The 21,630-nt window shown below is 43.1% G+C and overlaps 1 protein-coding gene across 2 annotated transcripts; it reads right to left on the reverse strand.

Annotated features, from left to right (window-relative positions):
- Positions 1 to 2,405: 2,405 nt before the first annotated feature.
- On the reverse strand, positions 2,406 to 20,965 carry SIAH1 (siah E3 ubiquitin protein ligase 1). Of its 2 annotated transcripts, none has more exons than XM_075282123.1 (2): positions 20,808 to 20,965; positions 2,406 to 3,822 (listed from the first exon to the last, which is right to left on the reverse strand). In XM_075282123.1, the coding sequence occupies exon 2, from the start codon at positions 3,818 to 3,820 to the stop codon at positions 2,972 to 2,974; it is 849 nt and encodes a 282-aa protein (XP_075138224.1). In that variant the 5' UTR covers positions 3,821 to 3,822; positions 20,808 to 20,965; the 3' UTR covers positions 2,406 to 2,971. The 2 variants fall into 2 exon arrangements, with proteins under 2 accessions (XP_075138224.1, XP_075138223.1); XM_075282122.1 differs by lacking the exon at positions 20,808 to 20,965 and adding an exon at positions 7,540 to 8,059.
- Between the last annotated feature and the right edge of the window lie 665 nt (positions 20,966 to 21,630).

Below are 21,630 nucleotides of genomic sequence, written 5' to 3' on the forward strand. Positions count from 1 at the left end.
CCATAACTGTCCTGTATTTACAGTGAGCATGTAGAAGGTTTACCTCTGAACACCATATACAGCAACATTAATGCAGGAATACTTCAGGAAATTTCCAGACAATTAAGTCAGTTGGGCAGAAATTGTGTTAGAACTTCTACGCCAGCATTTCCACACTTGTTCACATTATACATGGCATGTATAGCACAATGCTTTTAAGCAGAATTTAAACTTTGTCCAATTGCATCAATGATCTGAATGCAGCTCTGGCCTATAGCTTGTGTCTAAATACACATGGTCAACATTAAAGAAATGTTAAGAAAGCAAACTCCTGCTATAGCAGAATCTATATATCAAAACAATACACATTCTAAGCGTTTCACCCCATTATAGGACCCTATAAAGTGATGAAGTAAAAAAGATACTTACCAGAGGGAATACATCAGTAGAGTCTATTTACTCAGCTTATGTGTATCTAAGTGACTGAGTGGGCTTTCGATGTGGGACAGGGTTTGCTGCTGAATGCACTCGGACGACAACCTAGTAGTGCATTCAAGTCCGGCTTCTGATTCATTATGTTCCAGTGACAGAATAGTATAGGTCCTGATCTATAATCATCCAAGTCAATGGAATGGACTGGAAACACCCGATGTATGCCACCATCAGGCACAAACTCAGTCCTGTCCATAGGGGCTTTAAAAGACACATCCCAAGACTTTGGTGTGCTTACAAACTGATTGAAATATTCTTTAAGGCTAAGGCCCCACGGCCGTAATCGCAGTGCTAAAGTGCTGAGGAAAGAACTGCGGCGTGAACGCAGCGCTTTCAACAGAAAGTTCAGAGTTTTCCTCCACGGACTTTGTTACAATTAGATCTATGGGAAAGCCGCCAGCGTTTCCGTAGATAGAATTGACATGCTGCGATTTTCAAAACCACAACGGTTTTGAAAATCGCAGCGTGTCCGCACTGCATTTTTTTCCGCAAAGTGGACATGGGATTTGCCTGAATCCCATCCCCTTTGCTGGCACTGTAAAACGCTGCGATTTTTCCCGCAGCGTTTCTGACGCAGGCAAATCGCAGCATTTACGTCCTGTGGGGCCCCGGCCTAAGGCAGTCTTTCAGTGAACAGGTAGAGGTGTAAACTCAGGGACCCTATTAGTGTGACACTTACTTGACATGTCACATTGATACTCCCTTTAAAGTAAACCTCAATTTACAATTTATTTCTGATCTTTGTAGAAGTCAGGCTTCTACTAAGATAGCACCCCCTTGTGGTAGCTGCTAAACCAGAGAGATTTCAAGCACTTTGGATCAGAAAAGTCATCAGGCACATCAAAGCCTCAAAGTTACTGTTTAGCCCTTAAGTATATAACATACTAATTTGACGTGAACAATGCAGCCACACAGCCCCGGCTTCTTTTCAGGTCTATAAGTGTATGTAACATCCAGGCCCTCAGACTTCTAGCTGCTGTGTGAATTGGCAGCGCAATCTACAGATCACATGACCAGCCAGGGGACCTGTTCTACAGCTCAGTAAGTGGCTGTGTCATTCCCTTCACATTAGTATGTCCTCTACTGTAGAGCTAAAGGACAACTGCTGGAGCAAACAAAGCACTGGCTGCCCAAATACACACCTAAATGCATTATTTGACTGTAGAAAATACTAAATTAGTGTTCACTTAAAAATTAAATCGAGAAGTAAAGCGATTAATAACTATATTTGCATATTTGGTTTATTGTAAATAAACCTAAGTGCACTCATGTTCATGAATAAAAAGCCAAATCCGTTTCTAGTGACATAAATTACAGCTGAGAGTGAAGTTTGCCAAGTATTATTTTTAATGACAATTATAAAAAGATGGAGAACATCTCATTTTGAGACTACTCATTAAACAATATCTGCTTTCAATTAGAATTGGAAAAGACAATGGAGTTTTGCACTACAAAACAAAACAGCCTCCCGCAATGTAAACTCTCCAAATGTAACTGTCAACTCTTCTTAAAGCCAAATCTAAATCTTACGAGGTCACCCGGCTGCGTCATAGACAAGTCAGCTGTTTAAAGAAAAAATATATATAAATAAATATATTTTATAGTCTGAACTACCTTAAATAACGCCGTCTATGGATTCTCATGGACTCAACAACCGCTTACTGACTGGCAGAATTTTAGTTCATTCCTTAAAATGGATAGCTTGCCTATGTGCAGGCACCATTACATGCAAGATTGCAACCAGTATTCTGACTTAAATAAGGCTCTAGTCATATGATAAAACAATCTTGCTAGGTCAAATTTCACTGAAAACATTCCTAATTCCAGATCTGGGGCCAAAAATAAAATAAAAAGGTAAAGTAGGGCAAGATAAATCAAGAAATTATGCATAGCAAACTTATGTGTACAAAAAAAATATATATTTATATACTTAATTACAGAAAAGAAAGTCAAATTTATTGAATGAAAAACTAGAAGTTAATAAAAATTAGCAATACACAGAAAATATACACAAACAGCAGCAATTCTATATAGTGACTTACAAATGAGGAATGCAGCGACCTAAAGAGGAGGCCGTGCAAAATGGCTTGTCCGTCAAAAAATAAAAATAAAAAAAGGGAAAGAAACACAGACAGTATTTTACTGTACAAACTACAAACACAAATTAATTCAGGGTTATTTTAATTTTTTTTTTTTTTCTTTTTTTTTTAAATAAAAAAAATAAAATAAAAAAACAAAAACAAGATGCCCATGTACAGGGTATAGGGTTACTTTTCAGTGGTTGATTTTAAATATTAGTGTTTTTTTTAATTTTTTTTTACATGCATCTGCTTCCTGTTTGTTTAGTTCACTAGCCGTGCCCAATTTTTTTTATTTTTTTTTATTATTTTTTTTCTTTCGGCCGGCAGTGAAAGTCAATTGCGACTGTAGAAAGTGAAATACAAAGCAAGGACTTTAAACACTGGCCCTGGAAGTTTATGATTGCCATTTTTTTTGTTTTTTAACACATTGAGATTGTTACGTTTATTCCTAAATTGCCATTTTCTGCAAAGAGTTGTGCAATGCTTGTATCAAACACTAGGCAGTCACTGTTCATGATGGCGGTTGCAATACCCTCATGAATAGAACGTGGAGTAGCCTCCCAAGTCAATCGTCGCCGGTGACCATTTAACTCCAGACGGTAAGCAAAGTTCTCAGCTTGCTTCCGTGTGCCTATTAGCTGTACAATAGCAAAGAATTGTTGGTGACCATCATATTTTTCTTGTTTTTCCAAGACCAGCATAAAGTGAAAACCAAAACAGGACTGCATCATAACCCAGTCCACAGCCCCGGGAAGATTAATGTCTGTGGCAAGGAACACAATATCCTCTCCTTGTAACGTTGTTATGGATTTATGCTGATGCATAAGGTGTGGCATCACTGCATCCAAGGACCCTTGCCATTTACAGGATGCTCCAGGGCAGGGACAAGAGTACGGTCGAAATTCACACAGCTCTTCATGGTCAGCTTTCTCTGTGTGTGGCAAGGTTACCTCGCAACCAGAAGAGGCATATTTGCAGGGAAACAGGACAGAGTTGGCAACTTTTTCCATTGCCAGGTTGCGGATGGATCCCAACGGTCCTCTGCAGGTTGGGCAACATGTGAGTTTGGGGCGACAGTTGCTGCACACAAGATGTCCGCTCTGACATTGAAGAATAGGTGGCAAAACATAGTCAAAGCATACAGGGCATTCAAAGAGGCTCGCCAAGTCATTGTTTGAAGCCGTTGTTCCGGTCAAAGCTGGCACTCTTTGGGAAGGTGGACACTTTGAAGTACCAGTTGGGATGGCTGCAGCAGTCTGACGGCTCATTTCTGGAAGGCAAAATAGAAACAGAAATAAGAGAAGGTGATAATGCAAACATGACAAGCACTCTAATGTATAAAAGGATCATCTGTGATGTCCAGAAAGCAGAATGGCAGCAGAGGTGACAGGCCGGTACACAGAGGTATAATGAAAAAAACTCTCACTCACCCACCATATTTCCTCAATGTGTGACACACCGACTATGACATTATTGGTGTGATACTAACACTATAAACACGAAGTGATGTCAAAGTTGGAAAGACTTTACAGCAATGGTCTACAACCTTTGCAGCTGTTGTGAAACTCCAACTCCTTGGAGCAAGTTTAGTTTTACAACCCCTTAACAAGTCACTGGTTGCAGACCACAATGGAAAGAAAGAGCAGTCAGTGTACATACAGTACTGGACAAGCTTTTTTTTTAGGCAGGTGTGAAAAAAGTGCTGCAAAGAAAGAATGCTTTCAAAAATAGCATGAATAGTGTTAAGAAGATACAAGGTGAATGAATAAAAAAGCTAAATGAAATCAATATTTGGTGAGCCCATCCTTAAACTAGAAGAAGGAACTCTGCAGGAAGGTTGTTCCAAACACCTTGGAGAACCAACCACAGATCTTGCATGGTTGTAAGCTTGCACAAATCCTTCTGTCTCTTCATCTAACCCCAGACAGACTTGGATTACAAGGTTCAGTACTCTGTGGCGGCCATGTCATCACTTCCAGGACTATTCCTCCAAACGGCGGACACACCAAATATTGATTTGATTTAAAGGTTATTGAATTTCTATATTTAATTAACCATTTTGTTTACTAGATAAAATAAACACAAACTAGTAACTCTTCTATATTTGAAAGCACTGAAGCATTTTTCCACATGCTTGCCTAAAACTTTTGCACAACAATGTATATCCGATCAGTGGCTCTTAACCTTTAGTATGCATATCCTGCCCACCAACATAATGATGGTAAGTCGTGAGGTTTGCCACGCACGAACTGCGGTTATACTCTGGGGTCTCTTCAGAGCCCAGAGTATAACAGTCTGAGGCCATGTTACTCACCTCTCCTAGGCTATGACACAGATCCCTGTCCTATTCCAGACTCCTGAATGGCCTCAGGGTCACACAGTGTAATGATGCTGGAGTGACCTGTGTGCCTGCTGAGGCTTTTTCACAAGCCTCAGCAATCCGAGACATAATTCATGAGACTGGAAATGGCTTGAAGAGGATGCAGACCCATGCCAGAGCCAAGAGAAAGTGATTAGTACTGTATGTTATGTTTACACACGTTTCATGGGCTTATGATTATTATACTCTGACCCCAAAGTATAATAATCATATAACCGCAGTTCGTGGGTGGCAAACTTATTAATATATATATATATATATATATATATATATATATATATATATATATATAAGTGATTTTCTTTTCCTTTCATTTTGTTAAGAGTGGTGGCCGCTAAGGGGTCATTATGCCGCGTGGAAGGGCTGCTATGGGACATACTGTCACAGGGATCTTTTGAATGAATGGAATGGAGACCTGTGCTTTCTGAACAGCCTGGGGCCCATAGTAGCCTTAACCCACTCTGGTGGCAAGTAATGAGTGAAGCTTACCACTAAACATCAATGGGGGGGGACATTATATTACACATGAGGGCATTGGCAAGGCCATTATACTACAAGAGGTGGAACATTAAATAACTTTTGACAAAGGCTCTAAAATGAAGCCTTATTGTGTTAACATTTATAAGTGATCAATACCTTAGGGGTACATTATTGAAGTGTTTTCCGGCTTGGGGTACTTCAGTTGAAAAGGTTGACAAACACTGTATTAGAGATTTATTCAGATGCTCAGCAGTAGATCTACATAAATACAAGAAACCAATCTTTCATTCTCAGGCTAATGGCCAGTGACTACTGGCAAGCATTTACCTCTAGACTAACTCCTGCAGCAACGTTTCTGGCAAACCTAGAAATCCTACATGCATGATGCCTCCTCAAATTCCACAAGGATTTATTATACATAGGATAGGATGCACTTTGTTTTCTGAACTACTGCATATGGTCATTGCCATGTACCTCATGAAGGCCTCATACACCAATTCTAAAGATCATGCAAACATGTGACTACAGTCACATGAACCTCCTATCTGAACAGGCATTTCTTACGTCTTACTAAAGCTAGGCCAATTCACTTAACTGCACTTTATTGTTGCTGCTTTGGACTAGGCAAAGTTGACGAGCAGGTCTATAAATACACACATCTTATGACATACAAGAGTTCAAGAAAACGACAAAGCTGTTAATACATTACTAGAAGTGCATTTCTCTGTTATGAAGCTGCATCTAACACTGGGAAAGTAAAGTGTATGAAGTCAGTCTGTCCCATAAATATTCCTCACTCATGGCAACACTGCATATTACAGCCAGGAGCATCTGTGGACTGTAGTTGTGCTCTCTTGGACAGACGTATGGCATTACAGAGGGTACATAAGGCTTGTGAAGCAGTGTTTTGATTTTTTTAATACAAGACACTGGAGCAAATTTCTAAAACTGTCCAAAAATAAATAAATATTGCCCTGAGCAACCACATTACAGCTTTCAGATGGTTTCAGTACCCCACACCAATGTCTTTTTTACCTCCTGTGTTCAATATTTAATATATGGAGGTGCTCCTTATGACCAGATGGGACAGTGGGTCCAAGAAATGCCAATAATATTTTTTGTACATATTCAGACAGTACTTTTCCACAACAGCAGCAGCAAATTGTTCAGATCCAGTACGCAAAACTTTACAAAGACGACTTGTGTAGAACAGAGTACCTGTGCCACCATAGCATCTGTAATGTCAATCAAAGTCCCCAAATCTTATGGAGATCATGAACAGTTTAGAGTCAAGATAAAACCTGATCCTCCTTGGAGGTCCACTATAGCATTTACCACAATAAGCAAAGCTATTCTCCATCTACAACTAGACCATCATACACTCAGTACTATCAATGCTGTGTTAGGAGTCTTCAGTTCCCTATACAGTCAGGAAGCTTCCATAAATAGCCTTAGGAGATCATGGTACTGAGACTACTAAGCTCGAGTTCAGACAAGAGCTGAAATTCTCCCATACACCTGACAGCTGCACTTGTAGTAGACATTCAGATATTTTTATGACGTTCACACCTTTGACAGGAATAGGGCTCTGTATGCTCATTTCGGCCAGTCTGATCAGCTTTCAGTGTGTTGTAGCCAGAAACTAAGCACTTTTTCCGATGACGGAACAAGCAGCATCAGGAAATAGGGAGGCAATGGCTGTTTTCTGAGACACACTGACAATACATTTCTTCTGTGGTGACAAGTAAACACTGGAAAAGAGCCAACCTACAAAATGCCTATAATGTATTTTACCAATTAACATACAATGTCTCATAATAACCACAGAGAACTCATGGGTTAAAGACTAGGAAGTAGCCATCAGCTTTCAGCATTGTACAAGATCAGAAGAGTCTATGGCAATAAAACTGCTCATATCAGGTAACTAATGCACAGGCCTCACATCACCTGCTCAATACACCATTTACAAACACATCCTCAGAAATAGTACTGTACACTGATGCACACATATAAGGTCAGAGATGGACCCTGACAGCAAGGATCCAGTCCCAGCCATGACAGCAGCACATCCAGAGAGTACTGTCATCTGCCACTGTCATGTACAATGCAGGCCCTGCACGGCGTTACCTTTGCGTTTCTTCGGGTCACTCCCGGACAGACATGTGAACAGCACCCCTTTCCACGAGTAGAGCACACTGTGGGTCGCTTTGCCAGTCATGGGTTGGACAGTTCATAGCGGAGCCCCCTCCCCTGGTGAAGCCTCAGCAGTTGTTGTCACAGGCCGGGAGGAGGGGGTGAGGTAAGGGATCAGAAATAGCCCTGCTGCTGCCCATGCCAGCGCCGTCCTGCGCCAAACTCCGGTTCAACTCACATTCCAGGCGCGGCCGCCGCAGGAGGTGTACAGCGTGTGAACGAAGCCACGGCCTCTGTGAGCTCCGATAACCGAATCCTACGATCCAGAAACCGCAGTGCAGCCAGGCTCCTGACCCCGCACACAACGAGAACTCCTCCTTCCAAGGTGCCTCCCCAGGACTCTCACTGCAGCTCGGCTCCTAGAAGCGACCACACCCGCAGCAGAGCCGGCACGCATGCGTCGTATCCTGCCCACTCCAAGCCCCTCCCCGCCTCCTGCAATCATCTCACTGGCCCAGGCACAAGGCCGGCACAGGGAGGGTTAAAGCGAGAGCACTCGAGTCCCCGCCCCCCGCACAGCATCAGCCCGACAACATTTAAAGAGGAAATCCCACAAATGGTGTACGAGTGTATGCCATACATACATCAGTGATAGGCTTCTACGAGAGGACATCACTTTATAGGACAAGCCAAGGTGGATTCGACTTTACAAGCTACATACATTGCAGTATTTTGGTCCATGTGCTGTCCCTGTGTACAATAGACCACACATGGACCCATAGCATCACCCACTATCAGCAGACCACTGGAGACAGCCGTGTCTCATCCACAGACATGTGGACTGAATACAAGCAGAAAAATATAAGGGCTAGTTCACTCAGAGTAAAATGGTCCGGATTTTGACGCAGAATCCGTCTCAAAAAACCACCTCCCATTGAAATCAATAGAAGCCAGTCATTTCTTTTTTCTGCAAGCGGGCACAAAGAAGCGAGCGGTCCTTTCTTCAGGTGGATTCCGCAGCTGATTCAACTGCAGATGTCCACCTCGCGACTAGTCGCAGAGAGCCGCAACAGCTGCGGCAGGCGCATTGTGGTCCGGATTCTGATGCAGCTTCCCGCGTCAAAATCTGAATCATTTTACTCCGCTTGAACTAGCCCTAAGTGTTCATGCAAATATACGGGCTAGTTCACATGTAGTTAGGTGTCGAAATATTTGGTCAGGAAAAAATCCGCGTCAGGAATTAGGAAATGGTTTTTTGAAGCGCTTTTTGAGGAGTTTTTAGTTTTGATTTTTTTTTCCTCCAGCACAGTGTATAGACCTTGAAAAAACCGCTAGCTTTTTTTTTTTTGCCAAAAATCACGTCCAAAACCGCTAGCAGTTTTTCCGCCTCCCATTGACTCCCGTTGGTTTTTGCAGGTGGAATCCACCTGAAGAAAGGTCATGTCGCTTCTTGTCTCCGCTAGCGGTCTACATAGGACTCTATTGTGAGGAGGTGGATTTTGAGGTGGATTCCGCGTCAAAATCCACGCCATTTTGATCCGTGTGAGCTAGCCCTATGTCTACCCCTAATCTAACATTTAGCGTTCCTGAACACAGTGAAGCATTTATCACTTACCACTTTGCCATTGGAGCCACATTGTGTAGTAACACATTGAGGAAGACTCAAGGTACAGCTGAAACAAATAAAGCTACATAGGATTTGCTGAACTGGAAGTCCATGTGCTGTTCCTTCTTTCTTTTGTAGAAATTACATTGCTGATACTTTAAATGCAGCTCTGTATAGCAAATTCCCATTTCTAGACAAGATTTTGGTGGCAACTGATTCAAAAACCCACCATCTCCCCTTACATACAAGTGTCTCTGAACATGCCATGTTATAAACATTTACTAGTCATAAAATCTACCAGCTATACACAGAAACAGTAGTCCCCAAGTACCTTGTACCTTAAATAAGAGTAGTCAAAACAGGAAAATTGATTCAACCATTCATAAAACCCAATATAATAAACATCCTAGTAAATCCAAGTGCCCCTTCTTGATTTTACTAGAAGCCCCATCCCATGCTAGTGCACAAATATTTCTCTACTCACCCAACACTCAGATGATTATGGTCCCTCTGTATTCAATAGCATGTTCAGTGAACACCTTCAGAAGGTTGCCTCATCTGCAAAAATTGAGACACTTCTTTTGACTGAATGATAGATTACCCTCAACCCTCCTTCCCCACAGACCTGCCACAAATACAACTCATTTGCCCACTACATAGATGTGCAATCTGCGTTCCATCTTGCCAAGAAAGACCGCTGGCTGAACTACCCACAGGATACCTGATCTAGGCTTCAGTAACATTATTCTCCAACCATGAGGGACCACACTAGGAGAGACAGCAGCAGACACAAGGATGTCTGCATGAGTCACATGTATACCGTATGGATATACAGAAAGCCATTATTTGGCAACATCGTTTTATAAAGTCCAATGCAAATGTGCCCATCTGTTCTTCACTGTGATGAGGCAGAAACGGAAAGTGCTGACAACTATCTTCCTGATCAGATGCTGCAAAACTACGCTGTGACTACCTACTGATATCCTTTTCCATGTCTCCATTTCCAGAGTTTTATACTACTCTGTTTATGAAGTTAACCCTGTACAAAAAGGTAGCATAAGGCATCGTACACAATCATATTATTGTATCTGTGTAGTATGGATTTATAATACATTATCATATAATTAAAAAAAATAATTGAATTAAAAATACAATCCACAACTCCTGGAAAAGCCCACCACATACACGTTAAACATTTTCTATAGGGCTCCATTCACCAAAATAGCAAGACACAGCCTCCAAGGGCTCAGCGTATTCAGGTTAGTAATACAGAGACTGGAACGTCTCATTACAAACATGCAGATGAGGCTGAAGAGCCTTAAATGGCATCTTGAGGAAATTCTGCTCTGCTGGACTATCTAAAGGTATGATGGGCTCAGCATAACTCCCCTTATAATGAAATTACGTTTCCTAGGGACAGCCACCATTTAGTAGGATAGCTTATCATTATCAGATGATGAGAGTCCAATTATGATGAATGAGCGCATTTGATACATACACAAAAGGGGTGGGGTTTTTTTTTGTATGTTTCTACTTGCATTTTTACAGTTTTTGCAGATAAATAACATGCTAAGCTCTTCTAAAAAGCATACACCAATGGATTTTCTGCATGTCATTTTCTTTGCAGTGTTAGGGTGCATTCACACTACTGATACGCTGCCTGATTCTGAACGTTAAAACACATTCAGAATCAGCGCGTATAAAGCAGATCCCATTCACTTCAATGGGAGCGCTTGTAGTGAAAAAAGCAGCCCATTCATTTCAATGGGGAGCGCTTGTATGCCGGCTCCCATTGGAATGAATGGGATGTGCTTTATACGCGCTGATTCTGAACGCATTTTAACGTTCAGAATCAGGCAGCGTATCAGTAGTGTGAATGCACCCTTAGGATAAGATTAAGTAAAATCCTATTCACTTTGCCAGGATTGTAAAACACATTTATTTTTTACACTTGTGTGCCCTGAATGTGTGGCCTTAGCCTAAAGAAGTTGTTTGGCTATACAGTCAGGGAATTCAGAGTTGATACAACAAAAGAGGTCCTGAGATATCGGATTTTACTGTGGTAAACCCTTTTTACCATATGATCTACAGATTATAAGGGGCTCCCAGCAGTAGAGCACCTGTAGTTATATTCTGAGGGGCAGTTCCAATGCGATGAATGCTTTAACGTCTTGCTGACATCCACCATAACAGTGCTGCAGATGCAGGGCCATATATATTTTATACATTGTAAACCAAATGCTATGCCAAGATCAGAGTTATCTCTTAAAGAGATCCTATCATACATTTTTTTCTTAGGAACACGTCGGAATAGCCTTAAGAAAGGCTACTCGTCTCCTACCTTTCGTTGTTTTCTCCGGGCAGCTGTTCAGTAGGAATCCTGGTTCTTGTCGGTATGCAAATTAGTTCTCTCGCAGTGCTGGGGGTGTTCCCAATGCTGCGAGAGAACTCTCTCCAGCGCCGCCTCCATCTTTGTCAGGAACATCCTCTTCATCCTCTTCTTCCGGCGCAGGTCTCAAGATTTCTAGGCCTCGGGCAGAGCAGACTACGCATGCCCAAAGGCCACAAGAATATGGCCGCTTACAATATTGGGTAAGCAGCCATTTTCTCGTGGCCTGTGGGCACCAGGCCTCTGTCCAAGGCCTGAGGCCTAGAAGTCTGAGACCTACGCCAGTAGAAGAGGATGTAGAGGACGTTCCTGACAAAGATGGAGGTGGCGCTGAAGAGAGTTCTCTTGCAGCATTGGGGACGCCCCCAGTGCTGCGAGAGAACGAATTTGCTTACTGACCAGAACCGGGATTCCTACAGAACGGTGGTGCGGAGAAGACAACAAAAGGTAGGAGACAAATAGCCTTTCTTAAGGATATTCCGACTTGTTCCTAAGAAAAAGATGTGTTTGTATAATAGGATCCTTTAATGTGGCCATTTTAGCTTTGAAAATAGAGAAACCACTGTATTTTCATTGTTGAGTTTTCCAAAAAAAAATGTAAATAAAAAAAGCAAGCAAAACATCAGACATTTCCCAAAATGGTGCATATAAAAAGTACGTCTGGTCCAAAAAATGCAGTTTTTCCTCTAATTTCACCCCATGTGATTTTTTTCCCAGCTTTCCAGTAAAACCTGTGGAATAATAAACGGTACCATTACAAAATACAATTGGTCTCACAAATATTACAGGGGTTTTTGGGACCCAAATCGAATTTTCATACTGATGTTCTGTATAGCTATGGTTCCGGTGAATTGTAGAGCCGCTCTTATTATTTGAATAGGAGCAGTGCTGCATGTGCTACCTCTCCACTAGCAGCTTCCAACACCCAAAACTTAGGTCCAACGCACATCACATACTGAGAACCTATCCTGTGGACAGGTCACCACTATGAAAATTCAATTTAGAGCCAGAAAACCCCTCTAGGCCCAAACGGCGTAAATACGGCAAAAGAAAACGTCCCTGCAAAGTGGATGGGATTCTAGAGAACCTCATTCACACATTGCAAAAAAATATGTGCAGGGGACACTGCGGTTTCCAAAACCATTGCAGTTTTTGCAGCATGTCAATTATACCTACAGAAACAGCGATATACCATATAGGAATAATGGAAGCAGAAAGTCTGCAGAGGTTTCACTTTCTGTGAATTGCACTACAGGAAAAACCATGATGCGTTGCTGCAATGGTTTTTCCTACAGTGTTTTTTGCTGCGATCCGCTACATGGGGCCTTAGCCTTAAAGGGATTCTACCACTAAAACACTTTTTTTTCTAGTTACCACGTCGGAACAGCCTTTAAAAAGGCTATTCGTCTCTTACCTGTGGAAGTGCTCTCCGCCGCGCCGTTCGTTCAAAATACCGGTTTGTACCGGTATGCTAATTAGTTCTCGCGCAGCAATGGGGGCGTCCCCATCGCAGGAGCAGCGATGGGGGCGTCCCCATTGCAGCCCGAAAACCGACCGCAGCGCCGCCTCTCTGGTCTTCGGTGTCCTCCCCTTGCTTCTTCAGCGTACTGTCGGACGCCTGCGCAGTACGCTCTGTTCGACGAAGATTGCCGAACGTACTGCGCATGCGCGAAATTGCCGTCCCAGCCATAGTGCGGGCACCGCACTTTCGCGCATGCGCAGTACGTTCGGCAATCTTCGCCGAACAGAGATCATACTGCGCAGGCGTCCCACAGACGCTGAAGAGGCAAGGGGAGGATACAGAAGACCAGAGAGGCGGCGCTGCGGTCGGTTTTCGAGCTGCAATGGGGACGCCCCCATCGCTGCTCCTGCGATGGGGACGCCCCCATCGCTGCGAGAGAACTAATTAGCATACCGGTACAAACCGGTATTTTGAACGAACGGCGCGGCGGAGAGCACTTCCACAGGTAAGAGACGAATAGCCTTTTTAAAGGCTGTTCCGACGTGGTAACTAGAAAAAAAAGTGTTTTAGTGGTAGAATCCCTTTAAGCCCTCATACAGTCCTGTGAATGAAAAAAAAAAAAAAAAAAATTGGCTGTGGTGAGAAGGGGATTTAAGAAAGTGACATCCGTAAAAAAGCTTCAAGACTGAAACCAAGACTTCCTCATGCAAATTAAGCATTAAGGTACAATTTTACTTTTTGTCTAACAGACTTTAGTTCCTGGCAATTCGATCACATGCAAGGCTTTTAAAAAAACAAAAAAAAACAAAAAAAAAACTTCAAGGTATGCAGTAATAGGGTTTTTGTTTTTTTTTCTAAACATCACTGGATTCAGAAGACAGAATACAAACAATAGACTATACAGTGCCAGGTAATGGTGTGTTACACACAGTAATTGGATATTGGACCCTCTGATGGCCGACTGCCTTTTGTTGCAAGAGTAATACTAATTTCACATGAGGGAAAAAAAAAAAATATTTTGCTCCTCACAATCCAATTTGTACAACCCTTATGGATAATGCAGTGGGGAATTCTCCAAGAATGAGGAGGGTTAGAATTTATATATATAGAAATTATAACAGACTTTTGGGTTACATATGAATAGGCACTGGGTTTCACAAAACCACACTCATATGCAACAAATTATCTAGATTTTCAGATCTTCAGAAAACTGATCCATGGAGGATTCTTCATGCAAGTCCTCAGAATTTGGGTTCAGGAAATCTGCCATACATTTACACTGTATAGTCAGCTCATTGGAGGCCTGTTTGTTTGCACAGCATCCAAATGGTTTGCAAATAATAATAATTCCATATGACGTAGGTAAACAAGTCTGCATGCAAATGACCTAGTATCATGTGCAATGTAGATTAACTAAACACAGACAACACAAATAGCTCTTAAAAGCACCAGGTATGGCGTATTGGTAACACATGATATTCACTGAGGGCCATCAGCACTCGTTTAGGGCAGGTTGTAACACCTCTGAAAGGCTAAAGCTAGGTAAAAATATATTAGAGACTGTGTTGTCAAATTCAGTAAATTTGTGGTGGCTCTTTGCGTTTGAAATGGTCATTAAACTTGACCAGGCCAACACCTAGTACAGACTCAGGGTTCGTTCACATCTGCGTTCTGCTCTCCGCACTGCAGGTTTCCGTTTCCTGCATAAAACAGAGCAGGAGACGGAAACCTGCAGGAGTCTCTCACCCATTCATTTGAATGGGTGAGAAAGATGTCCGGCCGTGAGCGGCGGTGAGCGTTTTATGCTCTCCGTCACGGAACCGGGTTTTATAATCCGGACAGAGTCGGCATGCAGTACTCTGTGTCCGGATAAAAAAAAAAAATGGTTTCGCAGCGGAGAGCCTACACTCCTGGCACAAAAGTTTAAGCAGTTATTTGTTTGACGGCTTGTGACTACCCATTTTCCTCTTGATCACATTCTAGAGGTTTTCAAATGGGGTTCAGGTCTGGAGATTGGGCTAGCCATGACAGGGTCTTGATGTGGTGCTCCTGCATCCACACATTGATTGACCTAGCTGTGTGGCATGGCGCATTGTCCTGCAGGAAAAAACAGTCCTCAGAGTTGGGGAACATTGCATGAGCAGAAGAAAGCCTTTCATCAATGAGAAACAAAGGAGAGCCAGGCTGAAGTTTGCCAAAGACCATAAGGATTGGCCCATAGAGGACTGGAGTATGGTAATCTTCTATGATGAGTCTAATTTTCAGCTGTGCCCAACACCAGGTCGTCTAATGGTTAGACAGAGACCTGGAGAAGTGTACAAGCCACAGTATCTTGCATTCACTGTGAAGTTTGGTGGAGAATCTGTGATGATCTGGGGATGCTTCAGCAAGGCGGGAATTTGGGCAGGTTAATCTTTGTGAAGGACGAAAGAATCAAGCCGCATACAAGGTTATCCTGGAAAAACACTTACTTCCTTCTGCTCAAGCAATAAAAGAACAATGTACGTTTTACTCAAAAATATACCAATGAAGAGAAAAATCAGAGAAACTGAAAATTTTGCAGTGGTCTGAATTTTTTCCAGGGACTGGAAAAGTCAGTCATAACTGATCTGCAGGCATTGGGCAAAGACTTCAGAAGAAATCTAGAGCAGTTGCTACTCTCTGTGGGCAAATCTGGCCCGTCTGAGATGCCCTTGCTGGCTGATCCTGATATCCACAAAAGGATTATATGTGTACATAAATTCATCAGTTTACAGCCACTTAGGTATTTTCCACTACTATTAAAGAAGACCTTTCATGTCCTCATCGATGACCTTACAGCCTAGTATCATCACTGTGCATTAAGGAACGCCCACCTGACACAACTCTTCCATAGACTTATACTGTCGGGAGGCGATCCTCACAGCACAGCGGTAATGCTTGGCTGTAACGCCTGCCTTTCTGACAGTAGAAGGGGACGACGACATTGGTGCCAAAATTAATAGCACAGATATACGACATGCAAGAGAAATACCGAAGACACTATACAAAGCTCAGATATACACCAGTATATACAGTAGTGACAAGCAGTGGTATTAAAAAAATTTTTTTAAAAAAAAGTTCAGTTTCACCAATCTGCTGGTCCTCCACAAGAGATCAGGTATGCATGCCGTATGGAGTGTTCCTTTGCTAGCCCTCTATGTCTGTACCTAACCCAACCCTCATAAAAACTCTGTAGGGGCACAGAGCTGCCCCTACAAGGCATTGTTAATTTCTAGAGGCTGCATCTCACAGGGCTGCCCTAGGCATCAGATACTAGTGCCTAATGCTAAACAAGACCCACCTCATCCAGGAAGTGCCCAACCGTTGGGATCCAAATTTATGGAGCTTATGGGGTTTTTTGTTTTCCAACTACAAAGTCATAAATGTCTTAGACCTGGTTCACATCTGCATTCGGTATTGCATTCAGGAAATCTGCTTGGGGATCCCCTCGAACGGAATATCGAACGGCGAACGCATTGGCAAGCGGTGAGCTTATGAGAGCACTCAGACCCCATAGACTATAATGGGGTCCGTGTGTTCTTCACGGGGTGTCCGCACAGAACATGTAGGCCAAAAAGTACTTAATGAACTACTTTCCCGTTTGCATCAGTCGTGCGGACACCATGCAGAAAGTAGACGGACCCCGTTATAGTCTATGGCAGGGGTGGGCTATTAATTTTCCCATGTGGGCACATGAGAAATTGACAGTTCTAGAGTATAATGCGCACCGTGGCAAATTTAGCTCCACCCACTTCTATTTTGACTCTGTCCATTCTCATCTATTTTTCCATGTGCCCCCACACAGTAAAATGCTCCTACAGTCACCCTAAAATTACATGCCCCCGCATTATAATGTTCTCCTCCAAATGTCCCATAGTATTAAGTCCTTCTCCTGGTGCCCCAGTTTAAACTGGCAGAAACTAGAGGAGGACATTAAACTGGGGCAGCTGGAAGGGGACATTAAACAGTGTGGGTAGTTGGAGGGGGACATTAAACTGGGGGCAACTAGAGGCAGATATGTCCTCCTCCAGCTACCCTCACGGTTTAATATCCTCCTTCAGTTGACCCCAGCTTAATGTCCATCTGCCCCCAGTTTCCCTCCTTTTACTCACACATGCTGTCTCTTCTCTCCTCATCTCTCATCAGTCTCCATTCCCAGCTGCTTGTTCTTTCTGTGTAACACCTACCACACTGTGCTGTGTGGCTCCGCCCACTAACAAATTTTATCATATCCTGGTGAGCTAAAGGACCTTTGATAAGGTCAACGGCATCTATCTTTATCCTACACCCTCTGCGGGCCAGTCAGAGACAGTTAGAGGGCCAGATGTGGCCCACCGGCCGTACAATGCCCAGTTCTGGTCTATGGGGTCCGTGTGTTTTCACTGCTCACCGCTTACCAATGCATTCAGTATTCCGTTCGGGGGGGTCCCCATGCGGACTCCCCAAACTGAATACCAAATGCAGATGTGAACTAGGTCTCAGGTGCAAGAAACTGAAGAACTGCATCTTTTGTTACTGGGGAATTTATTTTTATTTTTTTTTCAAACGATGGTCAAATTAACATTAAAGTGTGTTCTATGACATCATGTAACAAGACTTTATTCTGCACCAACACTATAATCAAGCAAATCCCCTGAGAACCGGTGATGCAACAGGAAAATAAAACCTGTGGAGCAGATTGTGTTTATGTTGTTGTAGCAAGGCCATAAAATACAGATTGTTTTGAGGTTCTCAGCCTGTTACCTCAAGCACTATCAAAGGCTATACTTAACCATGGGTTTACATGATGATTTTGCCAATATCTGATATGCAATTTTATTATGACTACTGTGAACACTGCAAGAAACACTGACGCTAGGTTCACACTAGAGTTGCCTAACCATGGTTCTGGTGATGGACCAGAACAACGGATAAGCGGAACCCAAAAAAAGGCAGAGTCAGACTGATCCCATTGAATAGAATTATATCCATTGAGTATCCTTGGTTGTAAAGCTTAAATCGATGGAGGAAAAGGTCCTCTGCGAAGGCATTTTACTTTGTTGATTTTCAGGCAGACATTGCAACAGTCTCCAACTCTGTAAGCTAACTCACTAACACAGAATCAAACCAGAATCCATCAACAGTGTTTTATCATTTACACACAATGTCTGTAGTCAGATTGTATGTAAAGTGTTAGCAACAGAAACCAACCTAAAATATATGGCACTAAGCGTAGTTTTGCAACGACTGGAGAGCCACAATTCCATATATGCACTGCCAGCTGGAGATTGCCTGGACATGCTGAAAGTTTTAGTTCCACAACAGCTGGAGAACCATAAGTGGAGACTACTGCCATAAACTGTGAGCTGATGAATATAAGGGACATTAAGCTTTGTTACGTGGAAACATAGGAAGTTCCATGTTCCAAGTAACAGTATTCTCAGTAACGGCTTGTACATATTGTATGGGTCATTCTTCCTTAGGAATGCACGTTCGCTGTGGTATCAGGTAGTGTAATGCACCATCAGACTTCTGAACCAAGCATGCAGCAGAAACGAGAGCAATTACACGGAACGTACAGGATTTCGGGTTTCAGATAAGATTATACACTATGGGCAAGAAAGAAAAGCAGAAAATCATTTCCTTGTTATTTCGAGCCTGTTGTTAAACACTGACACCTCTGAGCTGTCATAATAAACTGTGTAGGCGTTTCAAGCACATAAAAGACGTTCAGAAGGTTTTAACATGGCTCTATAATAGAGCACTAAAGGCATTTCAAGTGGCAGAGATAGTACATATATCATCCTCTATGTGTCCTTCATATACAAGGCTATAGATGGACGTGCACCATACAAAATTCAGTATGTACCACATTCAGTCCATTTATGATCCCCAATTATTGAATTTCCGAACATATTATAAACTCTATAGCCAGTCACCAAAGCCAACCGTGTCAATTTATGCCTCACCTTCTCCATATTTCAGAGAACACTGCCCAGGACCAGCTTTTTCAATTGGTTGAACATATGGGTAACAACAATTTAAACAAAAAAAAAAAAAAAACAACAACAACAAACACCAATTTACTATAGGTAATAAGGTACATAGATTTCACTGTGATCCATTATGAACATCCTCCATCCGGTACTGTTCCTCAAGACATCTTCAAGACTTCTGCTTCACTTCCTCTGCTCTCCTAGCTTCAGTACCTTGGTCATTTCCACAAGATTTACTCATTCACTCTAGTCATAGCTCAGACATTAACAATAAACATGCAGAAAAAGGAAGAAATCGGAGGGATATCACTGCTCAGCATTACCACAGCAATTTAGCAAGTCATTCGAGGCAAAAATATCAACAGCCAGGCATGAAGACATAATGACCAGGCCTCGTCCTTCGCCTGCAGAGGTTATACCCAGAAGCCGCATGCTGGGAACAATAGACATATCATGAAAGACCCCCACCCCCATATTGTAGGACCCCGACAAGAATAAAACTAGGCTTTTGTTACCATAAATACATGAGAATCATTAATTTTCTCTACCTTACAAAAAAAAAAAAAAAAAAAAAAAAAAAAAAAACAGACAAAAACAGCAAAGCTTGTACTTGAGAGCATGGTCACAAGAGATTACCTCCTGGTCCAACATCACATACAGTACTAATTTTTCCCAAAAAAAAAGGTATCAAACAAGGGCCCTCACAGTCAACACAAAACATATGAACCTGAAAGGGTCAATAGATAAATATATTTATGCAAATCCACATCACTTGCACAAATTACGATTACTCGGCATCAGAGACATGATCATGTAGCAACCATAATGTATACAGGAAGGTTATTGTATATTCCTTTATGAAACATTGGAAAGGCACCTGAAATATAGCCACAACACAAAATACAGCTAAACGTACAACACAGAACGTGCCAGCAAATAATACGCCCATGCATCTACAGTAAACAACCTAATAACACAAGCCAGCTCACATCACACAGCCCTATGACATTAGATGTGCACGATGTTCCAATTGGAAGAATGGATAATACCTGTATTCAAGGACCACTGAATGCTTCCCTTTACCGTCTTATCCATAACGCTTAAGAGGTATACATAGGAAGCATCTCCTGGGGTGTCAGCATATTGGATTTGGATATATTGCCGCCTTTACGTTACAATACCCAACAACAGACCAGTCTCGGGTCATCGTACTAAGGGATTTTTGGAACACCCAGATCAGAGAGGGCAAAGATTCGTCTACACACGTCACCATTGAAAGTCGCAAGCGTTGATTTTATCAATGGATATTATTAGTCACTTGTTAATCATCGTTGCTATGGAAACACTAACAAAAGCGTAAAATGTTAGGCGAGCAAAATACATGGCGGCGAACAAGAAGGATTTAATAACTAGGACCCCAATGTAGAGGTAGCCCCATATAAACAATCTTGGACCTCATAGACAATACACACAAGCCTGAGGGAGCTGATACATGAGGGATGTGCGCTACATGAATCTCAGCCATCAGCCGGCTCCTCGTCACAGTGCAGGCCGGCAGGAAGGGATTAAGAGTCGGGGGGTGGCGGGTAACAAGGGCGGATTAGGCCGCAGCCTCAGCACAAACAATAACTCCCAGGAAGACAATGCGGCTGCCGGTACAACGAGGGCGGGAGGAGGGCTAAAACTGCGAGGGGGAGGGGTGAGTAACGAGAGGTGGGGGTCTTCTATTACCACAGCCTGACCTGAATGTCGTCTCCTCACAGGATCTATAACCCGTATAGAGGCGACCCTGCTCTGCCCGGAACTCACCTCTGCTCTGCCCCAGCCGTGGTGCTGTGAGGTGAACGTCCGGTCTCTCCTCCTCCTCCCCCGGTACTACCTCTTCGTCGAACAGCCGTTACCGTACCCAAAGCGCGCCTCCGCCCTCAGAGAAAGACACTGCGGAGGGGAGCGGGCGCGTTCACGGCGCTTACGTCACTGTTGTCACTCATCGGGGGCGCGCACGTAAGCTGCTTATACAGACGGGCGTTCACGAGCTACAGCCTCTCCCCCCTCACTCTAGACACGCCCACCCAGCGGCTTCTTTCTATACGCGCCGCTTTTCCCGCTTTGAAAGCACATGGGTCGTCCCCTGAATCGGTCCTGTCACTGTGAGGCTGGGAGAGAGTGATTTGGGTCGTCAGAATGGAGTAGTCGGGTTTTCTGAAGGATGTATGCTGTGTTGGCTGAGTAGCAGACGTCTGGGCCCCAATGCAAAATATGTAAGGACTTCCCCATACAGGCTCCATGTACAAGACCCTGCGTATCTAACCGGACCGTAATTGAAAGTCAGGGACAGTCCCTGTGCCACCTGTTCCTCCATAGCCCCATTTGCTGATCAAGGAGTGCAAAATGGACACAAATCAGAACTGTCCTGAGTTTTGCCCCAGGTTGGCCGGCCTGTGAAAATGCATAGCCATTAGAGATGAGCGAGTAGTATTCGATTGAATACCTCGCCGCCATAGGTATGTGCGTAAGAGCTCGTTCACATCTGCGCCCGGGGTCTCCGTTATGCAGGTTTCCGTTTCCTGCATGAAACTGGGCAAGAGACGGAAACCTGTTGTCATGTTTCAAACCCATTTGTGTCCGGTTT

This window comes from Leptodactylus fuscus, chromosome 7 (genome assembly GCF_031893055.1).
Source record: "Leptodactylus fuscus isolate aLepFus1 chromosome 7, aLepFus1.hap2, whole genome shotgun sequence".
NCBI classification, from domain to species: domain Eukaryota; kingdom Metazoa; phylum Chordata; class Amphibia; order Anura; family Leptodactylidae; genus Leptodactylus; species Leptodactylus fuscus.

Bases quoted from the DNA above. Each gene is read 5' to 3' on its own strand.
- SIAH1 (XM_075282122.1), bottom strand. From the start codon at position 7,630: ATGACTGGCAAAGCGACCCACAGTGTGCTCTACTCGTGGAAAGGGGTG. The intron at 3,823-7,539 runs GTAACGCCGTGC...TTTGCCTTCCAG, and splicing joins TGACCCGAAGAAACGCAAAG to AAATGAGCCGTCAGACTGCT.